Source organism: Vidua chalybeata, chromosome 27 (genome assembly GCF_026979565.1).
Source record: "Vidua chalybeata isolate OUT-0048 chromosome 27, bVidCha1 merged haplotype, whole genome shotgun sequence".
NCBI classification, from domain to species: Eukaryota; Metazoa; Chordata; class Aves; order Passeriformes; family Viduidae; genus Vidua; species Vidua chalybeata.
The window spans coordinates 5,402,918-5,424,859 of NC_071556.1; the positions used below are offsets into that span (position 1 = coordinate 5,402,918).

Below are 21,942 nucleotides of genomic sequence, written 5' to 3' on the forward strand. Positions count from 1 at the left end.
GCTATATTATTATTATTATTATTATTATTATTATTATTATTAGTCCTGTCCCTATCCCAGTTTCCGAAATCTTGGCTCGGCTTCCAGCGGGGATACAGACAGGGATGGACTGGGATAAACTGGGATGGACTGGGATAGACTGGGATAGACTGGGATGGAGTGGGACAGACTGGGATAAACTGACAGGGATGGACTGGGACGGACTGGGATGGACTGGGATAAACTGGGACGGACTGGGATGGACTGGGACAGACTGGGGCACAGGCAGGGACGGACTGGGATAAACTGGGACGGACTGGGATGGACTGGGACGGACTGGGGCACAGGACAGGAGCTGCCCTGGCCCCCCCATGCCCCCCCCGTGCCCCCCCCGCGGCCCCCGGGCCCGGCGGGGACATCTCCCGGTGGCCCCGAGCGGCCGGGCCGGCACCGGGCCCCAGCCCCCGCACCCCGGGGGGCTCCGGGCGGCCTTGGGGGGGCTCAGGGGGGTCCCCCCGGGATGGCGGGGCCGCTCTGTGGGGGAGGGGGAGGAGGAGGGGGGGGGGGTCACCCAAAATGTCACGGGGCAGCGCGCGCCCCGCTCGGGTTACCGGGAGCCGCCTCACCGGGCGGGGCGGGGGGGCACCGGGGGGGCACCGGGGGGCGCGGCGGTGGCGTTTGGGGACAGCGGCGGGGACAGGCGGAGCTGCCGGGCGGGGGGACACACGCAGCGGGGGTGACACCGGCGACACCGCGGGGGTCACGGCGGTGCCACCGCCCCCCCGGGCCCCCCCCCCCCCCCCCCCTCCGCCGCCTCCCCACCGCGGGGCGCGGCCGGACACGCGTGGCCGAGCGCGGCGTTAAAGGCTCCGGGAACTCCGCGCTCCGCTCCGCCGCCTTTGTCCCGCCTTCCTCCTCCTCCTCCTCCTTCCTCCTCCTCCTCCTCCTCCCGCCCGCACCGGCACCGGCACCGGCGGCCCCGGCGGCCCCGGCGGCCCCATGCACCGGCCGCCGCCGCCGAGCCCCGCACCATGCCCGAGCCGCCGGCCGCGGCGCAGGACGGAGAGCGGCCCCGGCGGGCCCCGGCCGCGGAGGAGCGAGCGGAACCGGCGGCCCCCACCGGAGTGCTGGGTACGGGGAACCGGGTACGGGGAACCGGGCGGTGCGGGGGGGCTGCGGGAAGCGGCGGGAGAGCCGGGGCGGAGCGGGGGGGCGGCACGGGGAGGGCCGGGATGCGGCTCGCTGCGGATGCGGGCCGGGATGCGGCTCCCCGGGGGTCGGGGCTGCCGGTGGAGCTCGGAGCATCCCCCCGGTACCGGGACGGCTCCGAGCTCCCCCCCCCCACCCACCCACCCGTGGGGGTCCCGCCTCATGGTGGGGGGGGGGGGTCTGTGCCTCTCTGGTGGCCGCGGCTGATTTTGTGTCACCAACCCCCCCCCCCCCCCCAGCCCCGAGCCCCCCGGGATGGGGCTGGCAGCGGGCTCCGTGTCCCCCCCCCCCCCCACCGGTGACATCCCCAGCATCCCCGGTGTCCCCCCCGCCCCTTGAAAGGTGTTTTGCCCCCCCCCCACCCCTTGCCAGGCCCGTGCCCCCCCCCCCCCCCCAGCACGGCAGGGGGGTGGCGCAGCTCGCAGCCTTTGTGTCGCTGTCCCCGCGCTGTCGTTGGGGTCGCCTCCCCCGCGTGGCGCCGGGCCAGGTGACATCCCCCGCTCGGGGTGGGGGGGTGGCAGGGCCTGGTGGCAGCCGTGCCACCGAGCGGGGCTCCTGGCGGCGGGTGGGTGACCCACTTCGTGCCCCCCCCCCCCCCCCCGGGGACGGCGCTCGCTCCCGGGCAGCGGCGGTCCCGGCACGCCGCACCTCCGGTGACCTTAGCCCGGGAGCCAAGGTGAGCGGCACGGCCGGCGACAAAAGGCGGCGAGCGGGGGGTCCCTCCGGGCCACTTCGGTGGTGGCACCGCGTGTCGCGAGGGGCTGCGGGGACTGCGGGGTGAGGGTGGCGGTCACCCCCGCCATGCCCGGCCAGCCTGGGGGCGCTGGGGACCCCCCCATTTCCCATGACCTTGGGCAGGGAAAGCCCCCCCGGCCCCGGGTCTGTGCCCCCGGGGCGGGCATTGCCCCACGCGGGTGGCAGTGTCGCGGGTGGCCGTGGCCGGGCCCCGCAGCCACCGCCCGCGCCGGGTGGCACCGCTGCGGGCAGGGCATAAATAATGCAGGGTGGGTGAGCTCAGCCGGCGTCACCCGGCCGGGGTGGCACGGCCACCGCCGCCAGCGCCCTGTGCCCGCCGGGCACCCTGGTAGCCCTGCAGCCTGGTATCCCAATGGCCTGGCACCCTGAAACACTGGCACCCTAAAACACTGGCACCCTGAAATACCTGCACCCTAAAACAGTGGCACCCTGAAATACCTGCACCCTGAAATACCTGCACCCTAAAACAGTGGCACCCTGAAACACTGGCACCCTGAAACAGTGGCACCCTGAAATACCTGTGCCCTAAAACATTGGCACCCTGAAACAGTGGCACCCTGAAATACCTGCACCCTAAAACACTGGCACCCTGACACCCCAACACCCCGACACCCAGCTACCCCTGTACCCCAACACCATAGTACCCCTGCACCCCAATACCCCAAAACCCGGCTGCGCCTGTACCCCAACACCCTGACACCCCAATACCTCAGCCCCCCTGCACCCTGGCACCTTGGCACCCTGCTACCCCAACACCCAGGCACTCGGGCACCCCAGTACCCTGATACCCTGACCCCCTGGCATCCCACCCCTGTCCCCCCAAAGAGCCCTGCACTGTAACACCCTGGCACCCCAACACCCAAGCACCCCCAAACCTCCACCCCCCGGCAGCCTGGCACCCCGTTGTCCCTCACCCCAGGGCAGGACCCGGCCGTGCCGGACCGGTGCCACAGCGGGGGTGGCAGCCTGGCGCTGTCCCCAAGTGCCACCCGCGGCTCGGGGACAGCGCAGCCTTTCAGAGCCCAGCAGGGCGCGGAGTTCGGGGGGTCCCAGCGGAGGCTCCCGGGAGGTGCCCGGCTTTGGGGTGCCTTCCCTGGCATCAGCAGCTCCGGCATTTCCTGTTTTCCCGGGCGGTTTCCGGCACCCCGAGCCCTTCCCAGCCCTTCCCGGCCGAGGAGGGGACACTGAGGCACGAGGGGACACTGAGGCACGAGGGGACACTGAGGCAGGGAAGCGACAAACGGGGTCCCCACGCCACCGGGGACCCCCATCCCTCCGTCCCCGCCAGCCCCGGGTGGATTTTTTGGGATCCCCGTCCCCACCCGTCCCCACCCTTCCCGGGAGGCGCTTTGGGGACACCGGGCACGGCGACGGCGCGTCCCAGCGGCGCGGCCACCCCAGGGCGGGGCGGCGGCCGTGTGGCCGTGTCCCCTCGGTGCCACCGCGGCCCGGGGGGCTCTGGGGACCGTCCCCAGCGCAGCCCGGCGCGGCGGCGCGGGGCCCGCCGGGTTTCCATGGAGACCGGCTGCTTTTTTTTTTTTTTTTTTTTTTTTCCCAATCCCCGGCTTTCCTGCGGTTCTCCGGCCCCGCCGAGGGGCAGCGGGAGGAGGTGAGAGCCCTCGGGGACGCTCCGAGGGGACATTCGGCACCGGCGGGGGCGGCGGGACGCGCTGGCCGCCGCTCCCGCAGCTGTCGGGGCCGGTTTTGGCAGCTGCCGCGGGAGAAATCCGATGCCGGGGCGGTGGCACCGCCGTGACCCGTGCCGTGGCCGGGTTGGCGACAGCCCGGGCTGGGGACAGCCCGAGGCCATCCCGGGGCTCCGGGGCCGTTTGGGATCCGCTCCCCGCGGATTTTGATCCCTTCCCGGCCTCCCCCCGGCAGATAAACTCTTCGGGAAGCGGCTGCTCCAGGCCGGGCGCTACATCATGTCCCACAAGGCCTGGATGAAAACGGTGCCCACGGAGAACTGCGACGTGCTCATGACATTCCCGGGTAGGGACGGGCCCGGGAAACCGGGACCGGGGTGGGGAGGGACCGGGAGAACCGGGACCGGGATGGGGAGGGACCGGGAAACCGGGACCGGGGTGGGGAGGGACCGGGAAATCCGGGACCGGGGTGGGGAGGGACCGGGAGAACCGGGATTGGGATGGGGAGGGACCGGGAGAACCGGGACCGGGGTGGGGAGGGACCGGGAGAACCGGGATCGAGATGTAACCGGGAAAACCGGGATCGGGAGGAGGTGGGACCAGGAAAATCGGGATAGGGGTGGGCCCGGGAAAACCGGGATCAGGATGTGACCGGGAAAACCGGGATTGGGATTGGGTGGAACCGGGAAATCCGGGATCGGGGTGGGGTGTGACCGGGAAAACCGGGACTGGGATATGGTCAGGAAAACTGGGATCGGGATGGGGTGGAACCAGGAAATCCGGGATAGGGATGTGATTGGGGAATTGGGGACGGGATGTACCCGGGAAAATCCGGGATAGCCGAGGCAGGAGGGGGTGGGGATGGTGGGGAGAGCCCCGGAGGTGGCAGCGGGGGTGGGGGGGGTGGGGGATGGGGGGGATGGGGACGTGGGATGTTGGGAAGAACGAGGGATGCGAGGGGGGATGGGGGTGTGGGAAGGGATGGGGAATGTGTGGATGGTTGGGGACCAGGATGAGGGACATGGGGATGGGTGAGGACTGGGACAGGGACACCTGGGGGGTTTGGGGACCAGGACAGGGACACCTGGGGGGTTTGGGAACTTGGACAGGGACACCTGGGGGTTTGAGGACTGGGACAGGGACACCTGGGGGGTTTGGGGACCAGGACAGGGACACCTGGGGGGTTTGGGGACCAGGACAGGCACACCTGGGGGATTTGGGGACTGGGACAGGGACACCTGGGGGGTTTGGGGACCGGGCCAGGGACGCGTGGCGGGACACGGGCGCCGCTGTCCCCGCAGACAGCACGGATGACCACACGCTGCTGTGGCTGCTGAACCACATCCGCCTGGGCATCCCCGAGCTGATCGTGCAGGTGCGGCACCACCGGCACACGCGCGTCTACGCCTTCTTCGTCACCGCCACCTACGAGAGGTGCGTGCCCGTCCCCGCCGCGCCCCCGCTGCGCCCCCGGCGTGTCCCCAACGCCGTCCTCAACGCCGTCCCCAACACTGTCCTCAGCGTCGTCCCCAACACTGTCCCCAACGCTGTCCCCAACTCCATCCCCAATGCCGTCCCCAACGCTGTCCCCAATGCTGTCCCCAACACTGTCCCCAACGCCGTCCCCAACTCCATCCCCAATGCCATCCCCAACACCGTCCCCAATGCTGTCCCCAACGCTGTCCCCAATGCTGTCCCCAACGCTGTCCCCAATGCTGTCCCCAACGCTGTCCCCAACGCCGTCCCCAACGCTGTCCCCAATGCTGTTCCCAACACCGTCCCCAACACTGTCCCCAATGCTGTCCCCAACGCTGTCCCCAATGCTGTCCCCAACACTGTCCCCAACGCCGTCCCCAACTCCATCCCCAATGCCGTCCCCAACACCGTCCCCAATGCTGTCCCCAATGCTGTCCCCAACTCCATCCCCAACGCTGTCCCCAACTGTGTCCCCACCGCTGTCCCCACCGCTGTCCCCAATGCTGTCCTCACCGCTGTCCCCAACGCTGTCCCCACCGCTGTGGCCGCAGTTTGCTGCGCGGGGCGGACGAGATGGGGCTGCGGAAGCCGGTGAAGGCGGAGTTCGGGGGCGGCATGCGCGGCTTCTCCTGCGAGGAGGATTACATCTACGAGAACATCGAGAACGAGCTCGGCTTCTTCAGCTCCCAGGTGGGGCGCGGGGTGTGGGGTAAGGGTCTGGGGTGTGGGGTGTGGGATATGGGGTGTGGGATATAGGGTGTGAGATATGGGGTGTGGGGTAAGGGTGTGGGGTGTGGGGTGTGGGATATGGGATATTGGATGTGGGGTGTGGGATATGGGATATAGTGTACGGGTTGTGGGGTGTGGGATATGGGGTGTGGGGTGTAGGGTATGGGATATAGGTATGGGGTGTGGGGTGTGGGGTGTGGGATATGGGGTGTGGGGTGTAGGGTATGGGATATAGGGTGTGGGATGTGGGATATGGGATATGGGATATGGGATATAGGGTGTGGGGTACAGGGTATGGGCTGTGGGGTGTGGGATGTGGGGATATGGGATTATGGGGACATTGGGTATGGGATACAAGTATATGGGATTATGGGGATGCGGGACATGCGGGTCTGGGGAGGCTGGGTGAGGATCCAGCCACCCCCAGCGCTGGGGACAGGGCCAGGGCCAGGGCCAGGGCCAGGGCCAGGGCCGGGGAGGGGACAAGGACAGGGACAGGGCCAGGGCCAATGGCGGCGTGTCCCGCGCAGGAGCGGCAGAGCATCATCCGCTACTGGCTGGAGAACCTGCGGGCCAAGCAGGGCGAGTCCCTGCACAACATCCACTTCCTCGAGGGACAGCCCATCAGTGAGTGTGGCACCCGGTGGCACCCGGTGGCTCCCGGTGGCACCCAGTGGCACCCGGTGGCACCCGGTGGCTCCCGGTGGCACTGCCACTGTGGGGTCACGGCGGGCACAGAGCTCCCGCGGGCCCCACTGTCCCCGTCCCAGCCCCGCCACCCCAGGGCCATGCGGGGTGGCAGTGGGGTCCTGGGGGGTCTGGCCGTGTCCCCTCTGTCCCTGACCCCCGTGTCCCCACCCCTGGGCCCGTGGGCTGGGCAGGGATCATGGTGGGCGCGGAGCTGTCCCCGCTGTCCCCGCTGTCCCCACCCCTACTCCCCCCACACCGGGGCCTGGCGGGGTGGCAGCGGGGAGCCCGGGCCGTGTCCCCGTGTCCCTGACGCCGTGTCCCCGGTGCCAGTCCCGGAGCTGGCGGCACGGGGGGTGATCCAGCAGCTGTTCCCGCTGCACGAGCAGAGGATCCTCAAGCGCCTGATGAAGTCCTGGGTGCAGGCGGTGTGCGAGGCGCAGCCCCTCGGTGAGGCCTGGGGGGGATTTGGGGTCCCAGAGGCTTGGGGGTGACCCCAGAAGGGTTTTAGGGGTCCCATTTGGGGTGATCCCAACGGGATTTTTGGGCTCCCAGCCCCTCAGTGAGCTCTGGGGGGGATTTGGGGTACCAGAGGCTTTGGGGTGACCCCAGCAGGGATTTTGGGGTCCCATTTGGGGTGATCCCAACGGGATTTTTGGGCTCCCAGCCCCGCGGTGAGATTTGGGGTGACCCCAGCGGGATTTTTGGGCTCCCAGCCCCTCAGTGAGATTTGGGGTGACCCCAGCGGGATTTTTGGGCTCCCAGCCCCTCAGTGAGATTTGGGGTGACCCCAGCGGGGTTTTTGGGGTCCAATTTGGGGTGACCCCAGCGGGGTTTTGGGGTCCCGGCCCCGCTGATGTCCCCTGTGCCCCGCCCAGATGACATCTGTGACTATTTTGGGGTGAAGATTGCCATGTACTTCGCCTGGCTGGGCTTCTACACCTCGGCCATGGTGTACCCGGCCGTGTTCGGCTCCATCCTCTACACCTTCACCGACAGCGACCAGGTGGGGCCTTTGGGGTCACGGGGGCTCCCCAACCTTCCTGGAGGGTTGTCATCCCCTCTTGGGGGTTCCAACCTTCTGTGAGGGTTTCCAAACTCCTTTAAGGGTTTTCATCCCCTCTTGGGGTTCCCATCCTTCCCTGGGGTTTCCATCACTCCTTGTGGGTTTTTCTTCCCTTAGTGGGGTTTTCATCCCTCCTTTTGGGGTTTTCCATCTCTCCTTGCAGGTTTCCATCTCTCCTTGTGGGGTTTCCCTCCTTCCCTGAGGGATTCCCTCCCTCTTCCTCCCACTTTTCCCTCAATCCCCCACGCCAGCCATTCCCTCTGGCCTGGGGGGTCGCTCCCAACCCCCCAGGGCAGGATCTGGGGGCTGTCGGGGCCGGGAGGGGACCAACCCCGCTGCAGTTGGTGCCGTCTGTCCCCCAGACCAGCCAGGACATCTCCTGCGTGGTCTTCGCCATCTTCAACGTCGTCTGGGCCACGCTGTTCCTGGAGGAGTGGAAGCGCCGCGGCGCCGAGTTCGCCTACAAGTGGGGGACGCTGGACACGCCCGCGGAGTCCCTGGAGGAGCCCCGGCCCCAGTTCCGGGTCAGACACCGGGGGGGGGTCCCGTCCCTTGGGAGGGGTCCCAATCCATGAGGGGGTCCCTTTCCACGGGGGGTTCTGTCCCTTTTGGGGGATCCCATTCCTTGGGAGGGGTGCCATTCCTTGGGGGATCCCATCCCTTCAGGGAGGTCCCATTCCTTTTGGATGACCCCACTCTTTTTGGATGATCCCATCCCTTTTGGAGTATCCCATCCCTTTTGTATGATCCCATCCCTTTTGGGGTATCCCATCCCTTCTGGAGTATCCCATCCCTTTTGGGGTATCCCATTCCTTTTGGGGTACCCCATCCCTTTTGGATGATCCCATTTCATTTGGGGTATCCCATTCCTTTTGGGGTATCCCATCCCTTTTGGGGTATCCCATTCCTTTTGGGGTATCCCATCCCTTCTGGAGTATCCCACCCCTTTTGGGGTATCCCATCCCTTTTGTATGATCCCATCCCTTTTGGGGTATCCCACCCCTTCTGGGGTATCCCACCCCTTTTGGGGGATCCCATTCCTTCTGGGGTATCCCATCCTTTTTGGATGATCCCATCCCTTTTGTATGATCCCATCCCTTTTGGGGTATCCCACCCCTTTTGGGGTATCCCACGCCTTCTGGGGTATCCCATCCCTGGGGAAGGCCCCCAGACCCCATCCCGAGGGGGTTCAGCTGCCAGCCCGTGCTGGGGGGTGTCCCTGGCTCTGGGGGTGCCACGGGCGCTGTCCCCGCAGGGGGTGAAGCGGATCAGCCCCGTGACCAGCGCCGAGGAGTTCTACTACCCGCCCTGGAAGCGCCTCCTGTTCCAGAGCCTCGTCAGCCTCCCCGTGTGCCTCGCCTGCCTCACCCTCGTCTTCCTCCTCATGCTCGGCTGCTTCCAGCTCCAGGTGCGGCCCCGCCCTGGGGACAGGGACGGTGGCACTGCCCCTGCTCCTGCCCCTGGTGCTGCTCCTGATCCTGACGTGTCCCTGATTGTCTCCCTGTCCCTGTCCCCTGTCCCATCCCTGTCCCTGTCCCTGTCCCATCCCTGTCCCTGTCCCTGTCCCTGTCCCATCCCTGTCCCCGTCCCTGTCCCTGTCCCATCCCTGTCCCTGTCCCATCCCTGTCCCTGTCCCTGTCCCTGTCCCATCCCCGTCCCTGTCCCTGTCCCATCCCTGTCCCTGTCCCTGTCCCATCCCCGTCCCTGTCCCTGTCCCTGTCCCATCCCTGTCCCTGTCCCATCCCTGTCCCTGTCCCTGTCCCTGTCCCATCCCCGTCCCTGTCCCTGTCCCTGTCCCATCCCTGTCCCATCCCTGTCCCTGTCCCATCCCCGTCCCTGTCCCTGTCCCTGTCCCCTCAGGAGTTCGTGCTGAGCGTTCAGGAGCTGCCGCGCGTCCTTCGCTTCCTGCCCAAAATCATCCTGGCCGTCATTGTCACCGCCTGTGACGAGCTCTACAAGAAAGTGGCCTTGTGGCTCAATGACATGGGTGCGCTGGGGACCCTGGGGTGGCCCTGGGGTGGCCCTGGGACCCTCCCAGCCCCCCTGACCCCCCCCCCCCCCGTGCCCTGCAGAGAATTACCGGCTGCAGAGCGCCTACGAGAAACACCTGATCATCAAAATCGTCCTGGTGAGGGGACACGGGGACACTGGGGGGACACTGGGGACACAGGGGACGAGGGGGGGCACTGGGGGGACTGGGGACACTGGGGGACACTGGGGGGACACAGGGGACACAGGGGACGAGGGGGGGCACTGGGGGGACTGGGGACACTGGGGGGACACTGGGGACACAGGGCACGAGGGGGGGCACTGGGGGGACTGGGGACACTGGGGGACACTGGGGGGACACAGGGGACACAGGGGACACAGGGGACGAGGGGGGGCACTGGGGGGACTGGGGACACTGGGGGGACACTGGGGGGACACAGGGGACACAGGGGACAAGGGGGGGCACTGGGCGGACTGGGGACACGGAGGGACATGGGGGACAAGGGGGACACGGGAGACAAGGAGGGACATGGGGACACAGGAGACTTGGGGGTGACTGGAGTGGTCCTGGCAGCTCTTGCTGGGGGGACACAGGGGACACGGGGGACACAGGGGACACAGGGGACACGGAGGACATGGAGGACACTGGGGGACACAGGGGACACAGGGGACACAGGGGACACAGGGGACACTGGGGGAACACAGGGGACACAGGGGACACGGGGGACACAGGGGACACTGGGGGAACACAGGGGACACGGAGGACACGGAGGACACGGGGGACACAGGGGACACGGGGGACACGGGGACACAGGGGACACGGAGGACACGGAGGACACGGGGGACACAGGGGACACGGGGACACGGGGACACAGGGGACGCGGGGGACACGGGGCACTGGGGGGGACCCGAGGGGTCCCAGTGGCTCAGAGGGGACCAGAGAGCTCCAGGAGGGACAGAGGGGACCCGAGGGGTCCTGGCAGCTGCAGAGGTGACAGGTGGGGCTGGAGATGTCACGGAGGGGACACGGAGGGGACCCGGAGGGAAGCAGAAGGTTTCTGGCGGCGCTGAGGGGACACCGAGGTGACCGAGGTGCCACCCCGCTGTCCCCGCCAGTTCCAGTTCGTCAATTCCTACCTGAGCCTTTTCTACATCGGATTCTACCTCAAGGACATGGAGCGCCTCAAGGAGGTGAGGGGACCCTGCCGGGGGGGGGGCCCGGTGTCCCCAGAGTGTCCCCAGAGTGTCCCCAGCACCCCTCCACCCCTCTCCACCACCAGCGCATCCCCCGCGTGTCCCCGCGTGTCCCCGGCGCGGCGGCTCACGGCGCGTCTCTGTGTCCCTGTGTGGTGTGGCCGTGTTGTCCCTTGTGTCCCTCGTGTCCCTTCCGCAGCTCCTGCTCATCCTGTCCCTGTCGCAGAGCCTCGCGCGGCAGCTCCGGGAGGCTCTGCTCCCCTCCATCCTCCTCCACCTCCACCTGTCCCTCATCTTCCTCAGGCGCCTCCTGCGCTTTTGCTGGACCCTGGGAGTATCCAAAGTAGGAGCGCGGGGACAGCCAGGGGACAGCCAGGGGACAGCCAGGGGACAGCCAGGGGACAGCCAGGGGACAGCCAGGGGACACGGGAGGGACGCAGGTGTCCCCAGCCCCCCCCCAGGTGTCCCCACACCCCCATCGGGGTGTCAGCGATGGGTGGGGGGAGGACAGCAGAGGGGACACTGTGGGGGCGACAGGGAGGGGTGGGGACGCCACAGGAGGGGCAGGGACACCTCGGGGACACCTCGGGGACATCAGAGAGGAGCAGGGACAGCACAGGAGGGGTGGGGACACCTCGGGGACACCGTGGGGAAATTTGAGAGGAGCAGGGACACTGTGGGGACATCAGAGAGGAGCAGAGACACCACAGGAGGAGCAGGGACACCTCGGGGACATCAGAGAGGAGCAGGGACACCACGGGGACACCGTGGGGACATTTGAGAGGAGCAGGGACACCACAGGAGGGGTGGGGACATCAGAGAGGAGCAGGGACAGCACAGGAGGGGTGGGGACACCTCGGGGACATCAGACAGGAGCAGGGACACCTCGGGGATACCTCGGGGACATCAGAGAGGAGCAGGGACAGCACAAGGGGAGCAGGGACAGCACAGGAGGGGCAGGAACGCCGCGGGGCCAGGCCGTGGGGACACGCGCCATGAGCGGGGGGTGTGACACCGTGGCCACCGTGTCCCCGCAGATGCTGGCCACGCTGCTGATCACGCGGCAGTTCCTGCAGAACGTGCGGGAGGTGTCGCAGCCCCACCTGTACCGGCGCCTCCGCCGCGGCGACCTCAGCGTGCGCGGCCTGCGGCAGCTCGCCCACGCGCTGCTCTGCCTGCTCGCCCCGCGGCGACCCCCGCGGGCCCCCCCGGAGGGGCCGCGCGGCGAGAAGAAATGTCTGAACGGGGGCTGCGGGGTGCCCGAGGAGGAGGAGGAGGAGGAGGAAGAGCGGCGCGGCTCGGACTCGGAGGAGGAGAGCGCGCTGGACTGCGGGCTGAAGCTGAAGAAGGTGAGCTTCATCGAGCGTGGCGAGCGGCGGGCGGAGCCCGCTGGCCCCGAGGACGAGCCCTTCCTGGAGGAGGGCAGCCCCACCATGGTGGAGAAGGGCATGGACCCCGCGGCCGTGTTCGAGCTGTGCGAGGAGGAGGAGGAGGCCGAAGCGCAGCCCGGCAGCCCCGGCAGGGCGGCGGAGCCGGCGGTGCTGGCGAGGAGGAGGAGGAGGGAGGAGGAGGAGGGCGAGGAGGAAGGGAGGAAGCGCAACCGCGCCTCGTGGATTGACCCCCCCGAGGAGGATTACTCCACGCAGCTGACGCAGGCCGAGGTGGAGAGCTGCATGAAGAAGTACGAGGTGGGTGGCTTTTGTCCCCTTTGTCCCCTTGTCCCTGCACCTGCTGGGTTCCCCAGGGGGTTCCTGGGGCTCCTGAGGTGTCCCCGTGGCCATCAGGACCTGAGGTGTCCCATGGGTTCCCTGAGGTGTCCCTGTGGCTGGTGGCCTCCTCGAAGTGTCCCTGGACCTGGTGGTCTTCCCAAAGTGTCCCCGTGGCCATCAGGACCCCCAGGGTGTCCCCAGGGCTTGTGGGGTTCCCGAGGTGTCCCCGTGGCCATCAGGACCCCGAGGGTGTCCCCAGGGCTTGTGGGGCTCCTGAGGTGTCCCCGTGGCCATCAGGACCTGAGGTGTCCATGGGGTTCCTGAGGTGTCCCCGTGGCCATCAGGACCCCCAGGGTGTCCCCAGGGCTCCCCGCGGTGTCCCCGTGTCTGGTGGCCTCCCAGAGCGTCCCTTCCCGGGGTGTCCCACCAGGACCCGCCCCGGGATCCTCCCGACCCGGGCCGTGTCCCCGCTGTCCCCTCAGGACACCTTCCAGGACTACCAGGAGATGTTCATCCAGTTTGGCTACGTGGTGCTCTTCTCCTCGGCCTTCCCGCTGGCGGCCGCCTGCGCCCTGCTCAACAACGTCATCGAGATCCGCAGCGACGCCTTCAAGCTCTGCACGGGGCTGCAGAGACCCTTCGGCCAGCGCGTGCCCAGCATCGGCCACTGGCAGGTGGGGACGGCTCCGGGCACGGGGGACATGGGGACATGGGGACATGGGGACATGGGGACAGCAGGGACATGGGGACATGGGGACATGGGGACATGGGGACAGCGGGGACAGCAGGGACACAGGGACACGGGGACACAGGGACAGTGGGGACATGGGGACATGGGGACATGGGGACATGGGGACAGCAGGGACATGGGGACATGGGGACAGTGGGGACATGGGGACAGCAGGGACATGGGGACATGGGGACATGGGGACATGGGGACATGGGGACAGCGGGGACATGGGGACATGGGGACATGGGGACATGGGGACAGCGGGGACAGCAGGGACATGGGGACATGGGGACAGCAGGGACATGGGGACATGGGGACAGTGGGGACATGGGGACAGCAGGGACATGGGGACATGGGGACATGGGGACATGGGGACATGGGGACAGCGGGGACAGCAGGGACACAGGGACACGGGGACACAGGGACAGTGGGGACATGGGGACATGGGGACATGGGGACATGGGGACAGCAGGGACATGGGGACATGGGGACATGGGGACATGGGGACAGTGGGGACATGGGGACATGGGGACATGGGGACAGCAGGGACATGGGGACATGGGGACATGGGGACATGGGGACAGCAGGGACAGCAGGGACACAGGGACAGTGGGGATGGCACCGGGCATGGGGGACAGTGGGGACATGGGGACATGGGGACATGGGGACAGTGGGGACAGCAGGGACAGTGGGGATGGCTCCGGGCACAGGGGACAGTGGGGACATGGGGACATGGGGACATGGGGACAGCAGGGACATGGGGACAGCAGGGACACAGGGACAGTGGGGACATGGGGACATGGGGACAGCAGGGACAGTGGGGACAGTGGGGATGGCTCCGGGCACAGGGGACAGTGGGGACAGCAGGGACACGGGGACAGCAGGGACATGGGGACAGGGGGGACGGCTCCGGGCACAGGGGACACGGCGGGGACATGGGGACAGTGGGGACATGGGGACAGCAGGGACACAGGGACAGTGGGGACATGGGGACATGGGGACAGTGGGGACACGGCGGGGACACAGTGGAGACATGGCGGGGACACAGGGACAGCAGGGACAGTGAGGACACAGTGGGGACATGGGAACACAGGGACACGGGGGGACAGTGGGGACATGGGGACAGTGGGGATAGCGGGGACACAGTGGGGACACGGGGACATGAGGACATGGGGACAGTGCGGACAGCAGGACATGGGGACAGCTGGCACACATTAAAAATATAATTATTGAACATTAATATTTAATAGATTTTAAAATATAATTTTTAATATAATTATTAATTATAACTCTGTGTTATCAATTATTTTATTATTATATATTATTAATTATATTTTATTTTATTAATAATATTATTAGATATTATCACCATTAAATAATATTATTAACTATTACTATTAAATATTATTGCTATTTAAATTTTATTCTAATTCTTATTACTCTATTAATTACTATTTCTATTTAAATATTTAACCGATATATTTATATTTAAATTTTAATCTCTATTCAAATTTCTTTTAATTACTACAAAAAAAGCTTTTTTCTTTACGCCCTTTTAAAACTTCAAACCTGTTTCTCCTAACCCCGCCTCACAAAAAAAAAAAAAAAAAAAAAAAAAAAAAAAAAAAAAAAAAGACATTTTAATAAACGCACAAATAACGCCCCAATGAACGCATTCATTAAGCGCAGAAGGTGATGGAGGCCATGGGCGTGCTGGCCATCGTGGTGAACTGCTACCTGCTGGCGCAGTGCGGGCAGCTGCGCCGCCTCTGCCCCTGGCTCAGCCCCGAGGGCGCCATCGTCTCCGTCGTGGTGCTGGAGGTAGCGGGGCCGCGGGGCTGGGGTCACCGCGGGGCTGGGGTCACCGCGGGGCTGGGGTCACCGCGGGGCTGGGGTCACCGCGGGTCAGCACAGGGTCAGCCCGGGGTTCTGGGGTCTCCAGTTGGGTCGGTGGGATTGGGGTCCCCCCGGGTCAGCACAGGGGTCTGGGGTCTCCAGTTGGGTCAGTGGGATTCGGGTCATCCCAAGGGTCTGGGGTCGGTGGGATTGGGGTCACCCCAGGGGTCTGGGGTTGGTGGGATTGGGGTCAGCCCAGGGGTCTGGGGTTGGTGGGATTGGGGTCAGCCCGGGGGTCTGGGGTCGGTGGGATTGGGGTCACCCCAGGGTCTGGGGTCTCCAGTTGGGTCAGTGGGATTCGGGTCATCCCAAGGGTCTGGGGTCGGTGGGATTGGGGTCAGCCCGGGTCAGCCCAGGGGTCTGGGGTCTCCAGTTGGGTCGGCAGGATTGGGGTCATCCCGGGGGTCTGGGGTCGGTGGGATTGGGGTCACCCCGGGGGTCTGGGGTCAGCAGGATTGGGGTCACCCCGGGGTCTGGGGTCGGTGGGATTTGGGTCAGCCCAGGTCAGCCCGGGGGTCTGGGGTCTCCAGTTGGGTCAGCGGGATTGGGGTCATCCCAAGGGTCTGGGGTCGGTGGGATTGGGGTCAGCCTGGGTCACCCCAGGGTCTGGGGTCTCCAGTTGGGTCGGTGGGATTGGGATCATCCCAGGGGTCTGGGGTCAGCAGGATTGGGGTCACCCTGGGGTCTGGGGTCCCCCATTGGGTCAGTGGAGTTGGGGTCACCACAGGGTCTGGGGTCTCCAGTTGAGTCGGTGGGATTGGGGTCACCCCGGGGTCTGGGGTGGCAGGATTGGGGTCAGCACAGGGTCACCCCCCGGGGTCTGGGGTCCCCAGTTGGGTCGGCGGGATTGGGGCCCCCCGGGGTCTGGGGTCCCCAGTTGGGTCGGAAAGGATGGGATTTTGGGAATGCCGGGAATGCCCAGGTGTGTCCCCTGTGTGTGTCCCCAGCACTTCGCCCTGCTCCTCAAGTACGTCATCCAGGTGGCCATTCCCGACATCCCCGCCTGGGTGGCCGAGGAGATGGCCAAGCTGGAATACCAGCGCCGCGAGGCCTTCAAGGTGGGTCCCGCCGGGATGGCGTCCCCAAGGTGTCCCCAAGGTGTCCCCAAAGTGTCCCCAAGGGTCCCCAAGGGTCCCCAAGGCATCCCCAAGGGTCCCCAAGGGTCCCGAAAGTGTCCCCAAGGTGTCCCCAAGGGTCCCCAAGGGTCCCCAAAGTGTCCCCAAGGTGTCCCCAAGGGTCCCCAAGGGTCCCCAAGGATCCCCAAAGTGTCCCCAAGGGTCCCCAAGGGTCCCCAAAGTGTCCCCAAGGTGTCCCCAAGGGTCCCCAAGGGTCCCCAAGGGTCCCCAAAGTGTCCCCAAGGGTCCCCAAGGGTCCCCAAAGTGTCCCCAAGGTGTCCCCAAGGGTCCCCAAAGTGTCCCCAAGGGTCCCCAAGGGTCCCAAAAGTGTCCCCAAGGTGTCCCCAAGGGTCCCCAAGGCATCCCCAAGGGTCCCCAAGGCGTCCCCAAGGCATCCCCAAGGGTCCCCAAGGGTCCCCAAAGTGTCCCCAAGGTGTCCCCAAGGGTCCCCAAGGCATCCCCAAGGGTCCCCAAGGTGTCCCCAAGGCATCCCCAAGGGTCCCCAAGGTGTCCCCAAGGTGTCCCCAGGATCACTGTGCTCCCCGAGGTGTCCCCACGGCCAGTGGCCCTCCTGGGGTGTCCCCATGCCCCGTGTCCCCTCGATGTGCCCCAGGGGTGTCCCCGTGCCCAGCGTCCCCTGGATGTGTCCCCTGGCCGTGCCCCACGCCCGGTGTCCCCTTGATGTATCCCCTCAATGTCCCCTGGCCATGATCCACGCCTGGTGTCCCCTGTCTCTGTCCCCTCCATGTCCCCTGGCTGTGTCCCCTCGATGTCCCCTTGATGTATCCCCTCGATGTCCCCTGGCTGTGCCCCACGCCCGGTGTCCCCTGGCTCTGTCCCCTGCCTCTGTGCCCTGTCTGTGACCCCTCGGTGTCCCCGGGCCGCGCCCCACGCCCGGTGTCCCCTCGATGTCCCCGTCGCTGTCCCCAGAAGCACGAGCGGCAGGCCCAGCACCACTTCCAGCAGCAGCAGCGCCGCAAGCGCGAGGAGGAGGAGCGGCAGCGCCACGCCGAGCTCCAGGCGCGCCGCGAGCGCGACCCCGGCCGCGACGAGGCCACCAAGGCCGAGGCCACCGGGCAGGACCCGGCGCACGACAAGGGCCCGGCCAAAGGGAAAAGCTCCGGCGGCTCCTCCGCGCACGGCCCCGACAAACCCAAGCGGCCCAGCTCGCTGCTGGCCACCAACAACGTGATGAAGCTGAAGCAGATCATCCCCCTGCAGGGCAAGTTCCTGTCCGGGGGCGCCGCCGCGGCCGGCACCGCCGCCGCCAGGTCGCCGCAGTCGCCGACGGGCAGCGAGAACAAACTGCCGGGGTTCCTGAGCTTCAAATTCCTCAAATCGCCCGAGACTAAGCGGGACGCGGGCACCGAGAAGGTGCAGTCGCCCACCAAGCCCTTCAACCCCGGCAAGCTCTTCAATTTCGGCAAGTCCGAAGGGCTCGGGGCCAACGGGGGCGCGGCCGGCGCGTCCCCGCAGCCCCGGGCGGGGCCCTCGGCGGACGCGGGGCCCGGGAAGTCGCATCTCAACGAGGAAGGGGCGCGGGAGGAAGCGGAGAACAGGGCGGAGGAGGAGGGCGGCGGTGCCCGGCTCTGACCGGGGGCTCCGGGGGTTCCGGGGGGTCGGGAGGAGCCGGGCGGGGGAGGAGAGCGGCGGTGCCCGGCTCTGACCGGGGCTCCGGGAGCTCCGGGGGCACGGGGAGCCGGAGAACCGAGAGGAGGAGGAGGAGGAGGAGGAAGAGGGCGGCGGTGCCCGGTTCTGAGCGGGGCTCCGGCGGTTCCGGCGGTTCCGGGAGCCGCCCGGTGCCTGCTGCGCGCGGCCGTGGCCGTCGGGAGCCTCTCGCCGCCGCTCGCCCGCGGGGCCGGGCCGGGCCCGGGGGCCGCGCTCCGCTCCGGTGCTCTGTGCTGTGTCCCGCCGTGTCCCCCCGGTCCCCCGGGCTGTGTCCCCCCGGGTCCCCCCGGCCCCGCCGCGCGGAGCCGCCGCCACCGCCCCGGGGCCCGCGGGGGGACAGCGGGGGAGGCCTGAGAGCGGCGAGGCGGCGAAATCCCGGTACGGCTGGAACACCCCGGTACCGGGGGCACGGCGCGAGTTATCCCGGTACGGCTGGAGCATCCTGAAACCTCCCAGGCTCACCGGAGGGAGTTATCCCGGTTTTTCATGGGCACCGGGAGCAGTTCTCCCGGTTTTCCATGGGCACCGAGGGCAGTTCTCCCGGTTTTCCATGGGCACCGGGGGCAGTTATCCCGGTTTTTCATGGGCACCGGGGGCAGTTATCTCGGTTTTTCATGGGCACCGGGAGCAGTTATCCCGGTTTATTGGAGCATCCCGGTTTTCCATGGGCACCGGGGGCAGTTATCCCGGTTTTCCATGGGCACCGGGGGCAGTTATCCCGGTTTATTGGAGCATCCCGGTTTTCCATGGGCACCGGGGGCAGTTATCCCGGTTTTTCATGGGCACCGGGAGCAGTTCTCCCGGTTTTCCATGGGCACCGGGAGCAGTTCTCCCGGTTTTCCATGGACACCGGGGGCAGTTATCCCGGTTTTCCATGGACACCGGGAGCAGTTATCCCAGTTTATTGGAGCATCCCGGTTTTCCAGGGGCACCGGGGGCAGTTATCCCGGTTTTTCATGGGCACCGGGGGCAGTTATCCCGGTTTTTCCTGGGGCACCGGGAGCAGTTATCCCGGTTTTTTTGGAGCATCCCAAACTCTCCCACACTCCCAGTTTACCCCAGAGACGCCGCGCTCCAGCCTTTGGATGCTCCGGGAGCCACATCCCGCTCCGGGAATTCCTGGAATTCCCGGGATCCCCGGGACGAGCCCGATTCAGCCGTGCCTCAGCCGTGCTCCGCCGCTCCCCCCGATCCCAAATCCCGGATCCCGGAGATCCTTCCCAGGAGTCCCGCCGCCGGGAATGGGGGCGCGTTTCCCGGGAATGCCGTGCATGGGCAGCGTTTCTTGCACTAAATCCCAGCCCCGATCCCGCCGCCGGTGCCGCTTCTCCCAAATCCCAAATCCCAGCGGGACATTCCCGGCTCCAGCTCCGAATTCCCTGGAATTCTGTCGCAATAAAGGGCGGGACAAGGAGGGGACACGGGGAGGGACAATGCGGGAGGGGGTGGGAGCCGCTTCGCTGCTGCCGCGGGAAGGAATTCCGGGATTCCCGGGATTCCCGAGATTCCCGGGATCGGCTTTTCCAGCGGGATCCCTGCTGGGAATGCGCTCCCGGGAATGGGAATGCGCTCCCTCCTTTCCCTGCTTCGCTTCGCGGGGTTGGTGGCACTTGGGGACATCCAGAGGTGGCACCTGGGGACATCCATTCCCAAGGGGAAAAATCTGGGAAAAAGAGGAAAAAAAACGGGAAAAGGGAGGGGGGTGGTCCCGAGTCTCCTCCTGTCCCCTCTTCCCAAAAATCAGGTTGGAATTTTTTTGGGGTTTTTTCCCCCCCTCCTCTTTCAGAGAACCTGTGGAATTTCGAAGAATCCATGGAATTTCGAAGAATCCATGGAATCTGGGAGTTTGGGGTTTTTTTTTTTTGGGAAGTGGGATCCCAAATTGAAGCCATTTTCCAGAGCAATAAGGGCGGGAAAATCCGGGATTGCCAAGGGAAAAGCTCCGTGATCCCGCTCGGGCGTGGGAAAAATCCCGGTGGGATCGGGGAGATTTGGGAATTGGGGATGGAGATTTGGGAACTGGGGACAGATTTTGGGATGGGGGGTTGAGATTTGGGATTGAGGATGAAGTTTGGGAATTGGGAATGGGATTTGGGGGTGGAACTTTGGGGTTGGGGATAGGGATTTGGGATGGGGATTTGGGATTTGGGAATGGAATTTGGGAATTGGGAATGGAATTTGGGAATGTGGGGATGGAGATTTGGGAATTTGGGATGGATATTTGGGATTGGGGACAGAGATTTGGGGTTGGAGATGGGGATTTGGGATTTGGGAATGGAATTTGGGGTTGGGGATGGGGATTTGGGAATTGGGGATTTGGGAACGTGGATGCAGGAGGATCCCAATCCCCCCCACCTGCCCTGGAATATCCCAGAGAGCAAATCCCGGGAAAGGGAGCCCTGGGAACGTTGGGAATTCCGGGAAACCGAGACCCCAAAATTCCAGGAGGCTCCAGCCCATCTTCCCTCCCTCATCCCACGGGATTTTCCCCCTCTGCCCATCCCAAAAAACCCCGGGAATGGCTTTGATCCCATTTCCCTCCGGAGCGGAGAATTCCCAGAGGGAAAAGCCCCAAATCCGGGGAATTTTCATCCCTTTCCCAAAAAAAAAACAACAAAAAAAATCTCTGGAATTTCAGAGGGGAGAAAAATTCGGGAATGGTTTTTCCTTTGATTTTTTTCCCTTGGAGTGGGAATTCCATGGGAATTCCGGGAAAGGAAGGAAAAGGGGGGGGGAGGGGGGTTTAATTTATTTATTTTTAATTTATTTTTGTAAAATCCGCAATAAAAAAGAAATTTATTTCGACAGCTCATCTGCATCTGATTTGCATATTTCAATATTCTAATTAGCCCCCAGGATCCAGAGCAGCATTCCCAAGAGCCAGGAAAGGATGGAAAATTCCGATTAAATCCTCAAAATTCCATCAATTTATTGTTTATAAAAATGTGGAATTGTTGGAAAAGAAATCCCAGAAAAAGAATTCCGATGGATATCTGGGATTTTTGCAGGATTTTTGGGAAACTCCAGGTTTTTCCCAGTTCTGTGATCCCGGATTTTGGGTGGAAATGGAAGGAGTTGAAGGGAAAATCCCAGAGCTGGGAATGACGGAGCTTCCCGGGGTTTGGGAATGGCCAAATTTGGGTGGAAAATTCCCAAGAAATTCAGGATTGAGCTCGGGATGAATTCGGGCTCTGGGAATTCCAGGAATTCTGAGAATTCCAAGCCCTGGGGGTGTTTGGGAGCAGAATCCTGGGATTTGGGTGCTGGGAAAATCCCGGGATGAGAAAGAGGAGGGAACTGGGGAAAAAAAAAAAAAAAAAACCCAGGAAAATCCCGGGATTTGGTGAATTTGGGAAATTTTGGAAGGCACCAGGAAGGGGCAGGAGGGGATTTTCCCGGGAATTTTCCAGGAGATTTCCTGAATGGGATTGAGAGGGGGGGGGGGGAAGAGCTCCTGGAATTCCAGGAAAAGCTGGGAATGAGCTGGAGGAGGATGAGAGGGGGAAGGGGGATCCCAAATCCAGGGATATTGGGAATTCGGGATGGGATGGGGACAGGACTCACTGCAGGGATCCCAGGGAAATCCATGGATGAGAATCCCAAATCCCTGCCTGGGATTCAGGCACTGCAGGGATCCCAAATCCAGGCACGGGAGGAGAATTCCAACCCCAAATCCAGGGATGGGATGAGGAAAGCGGGATCCCAAATCCCTGGAATGGGATCAGGACACACTCAAGGGATCCCAAAGAAATCCATGGATGAGAATCCCAAATCCAGGGATGGAAAGAGAATCCCAACCCCAAATCCAGGGATGGGACCAGGAGAGACTGCAGGGATCCCAAATCCAGGGATATTGGGAATTTGGGATGGGATGAGGGAAGAGAGGGAATTCCAAATCCAGGGGTGGGATGAGAACCCCAAATCCAGGGATCCCAAATCCCGGATGGGATCCCGACGCTCCGGAGATCCCAAACCCGTCCGGCTCCGGCCAATCCCAACCTTTCCCCTGGAATTCCCCGGGCCTGCTTTTCCCGGGATGAATCCCCATTCCCGAGGCTCCCAGCCCCTTCTCCAGGGGGAATAACAGCGGGAA

General features: G+C 64.9%; 1 protein-coding gene across 1 annotated transcript; it reads left to right on the forward strand.

The window, feature by feature from the left end:
• The first annotated feature begins 1,001 nt into the window (after positions 1-1,001).
• ANO8 (anoctamin 8) lies at positions 1,002-17,774 on the forward strand. Its single transcript, XM_053966040.1, has 17 exons — positions 1,002-1,110; positions 3,826-3,936; positions 4,892-5,024; positions 5,618-5,756; positions 6,326-6,422; positions 6,816-6,932; positions 7,361-7,488; positions 7,911-8,072; positions 8,804-8,956; positions 9,409-9,535; positions 9,621-9,676; positions 10,654-10,728; positions 11,769-12,419; positions 12,923-13,114; positions 14,860-14,991; positions 16,014-16,124; positions 17,112-17,774. The coding sequence occupies exons 1-17, from the start codon at positions 1,011-1,013 to the stop codon at positions 17,772-17,774; spliced, it is 3,147 nt and encodes a 1,048-aa protein (XP_053822015.1). The 5' UTR covers positions 1,002-1,010.
• Positions 17,775-21,942: the final 4,168 nt, after the last annotated feature.

Excerpts from the sequence above, each read along its gene's own strand:
- ANO8 (XM_053966040.1), top strand. The coding sequence starts at position 1,011 with ATGCCCGAGCCGCCGGCCGCGGCGCAGGACGGAGAGCGGCCCCGGCGG. Across the intron at positions 6,423-6,815 it reads CCTCGAGGGACAGCCCATCA|TCCCGGAGCTGGCGGCACGG; the intron begins GTGAGTGTGGCA and ends CCCCGGTGCCAG. Across the intron at positions 9,536-9,620 it reads CTTGTGGCTCAATGACATGG|AGAATTACCGGCTGCAGAGC; the intron begins GTGCGCTGGGGA and ends CGTGCCCTGCAG.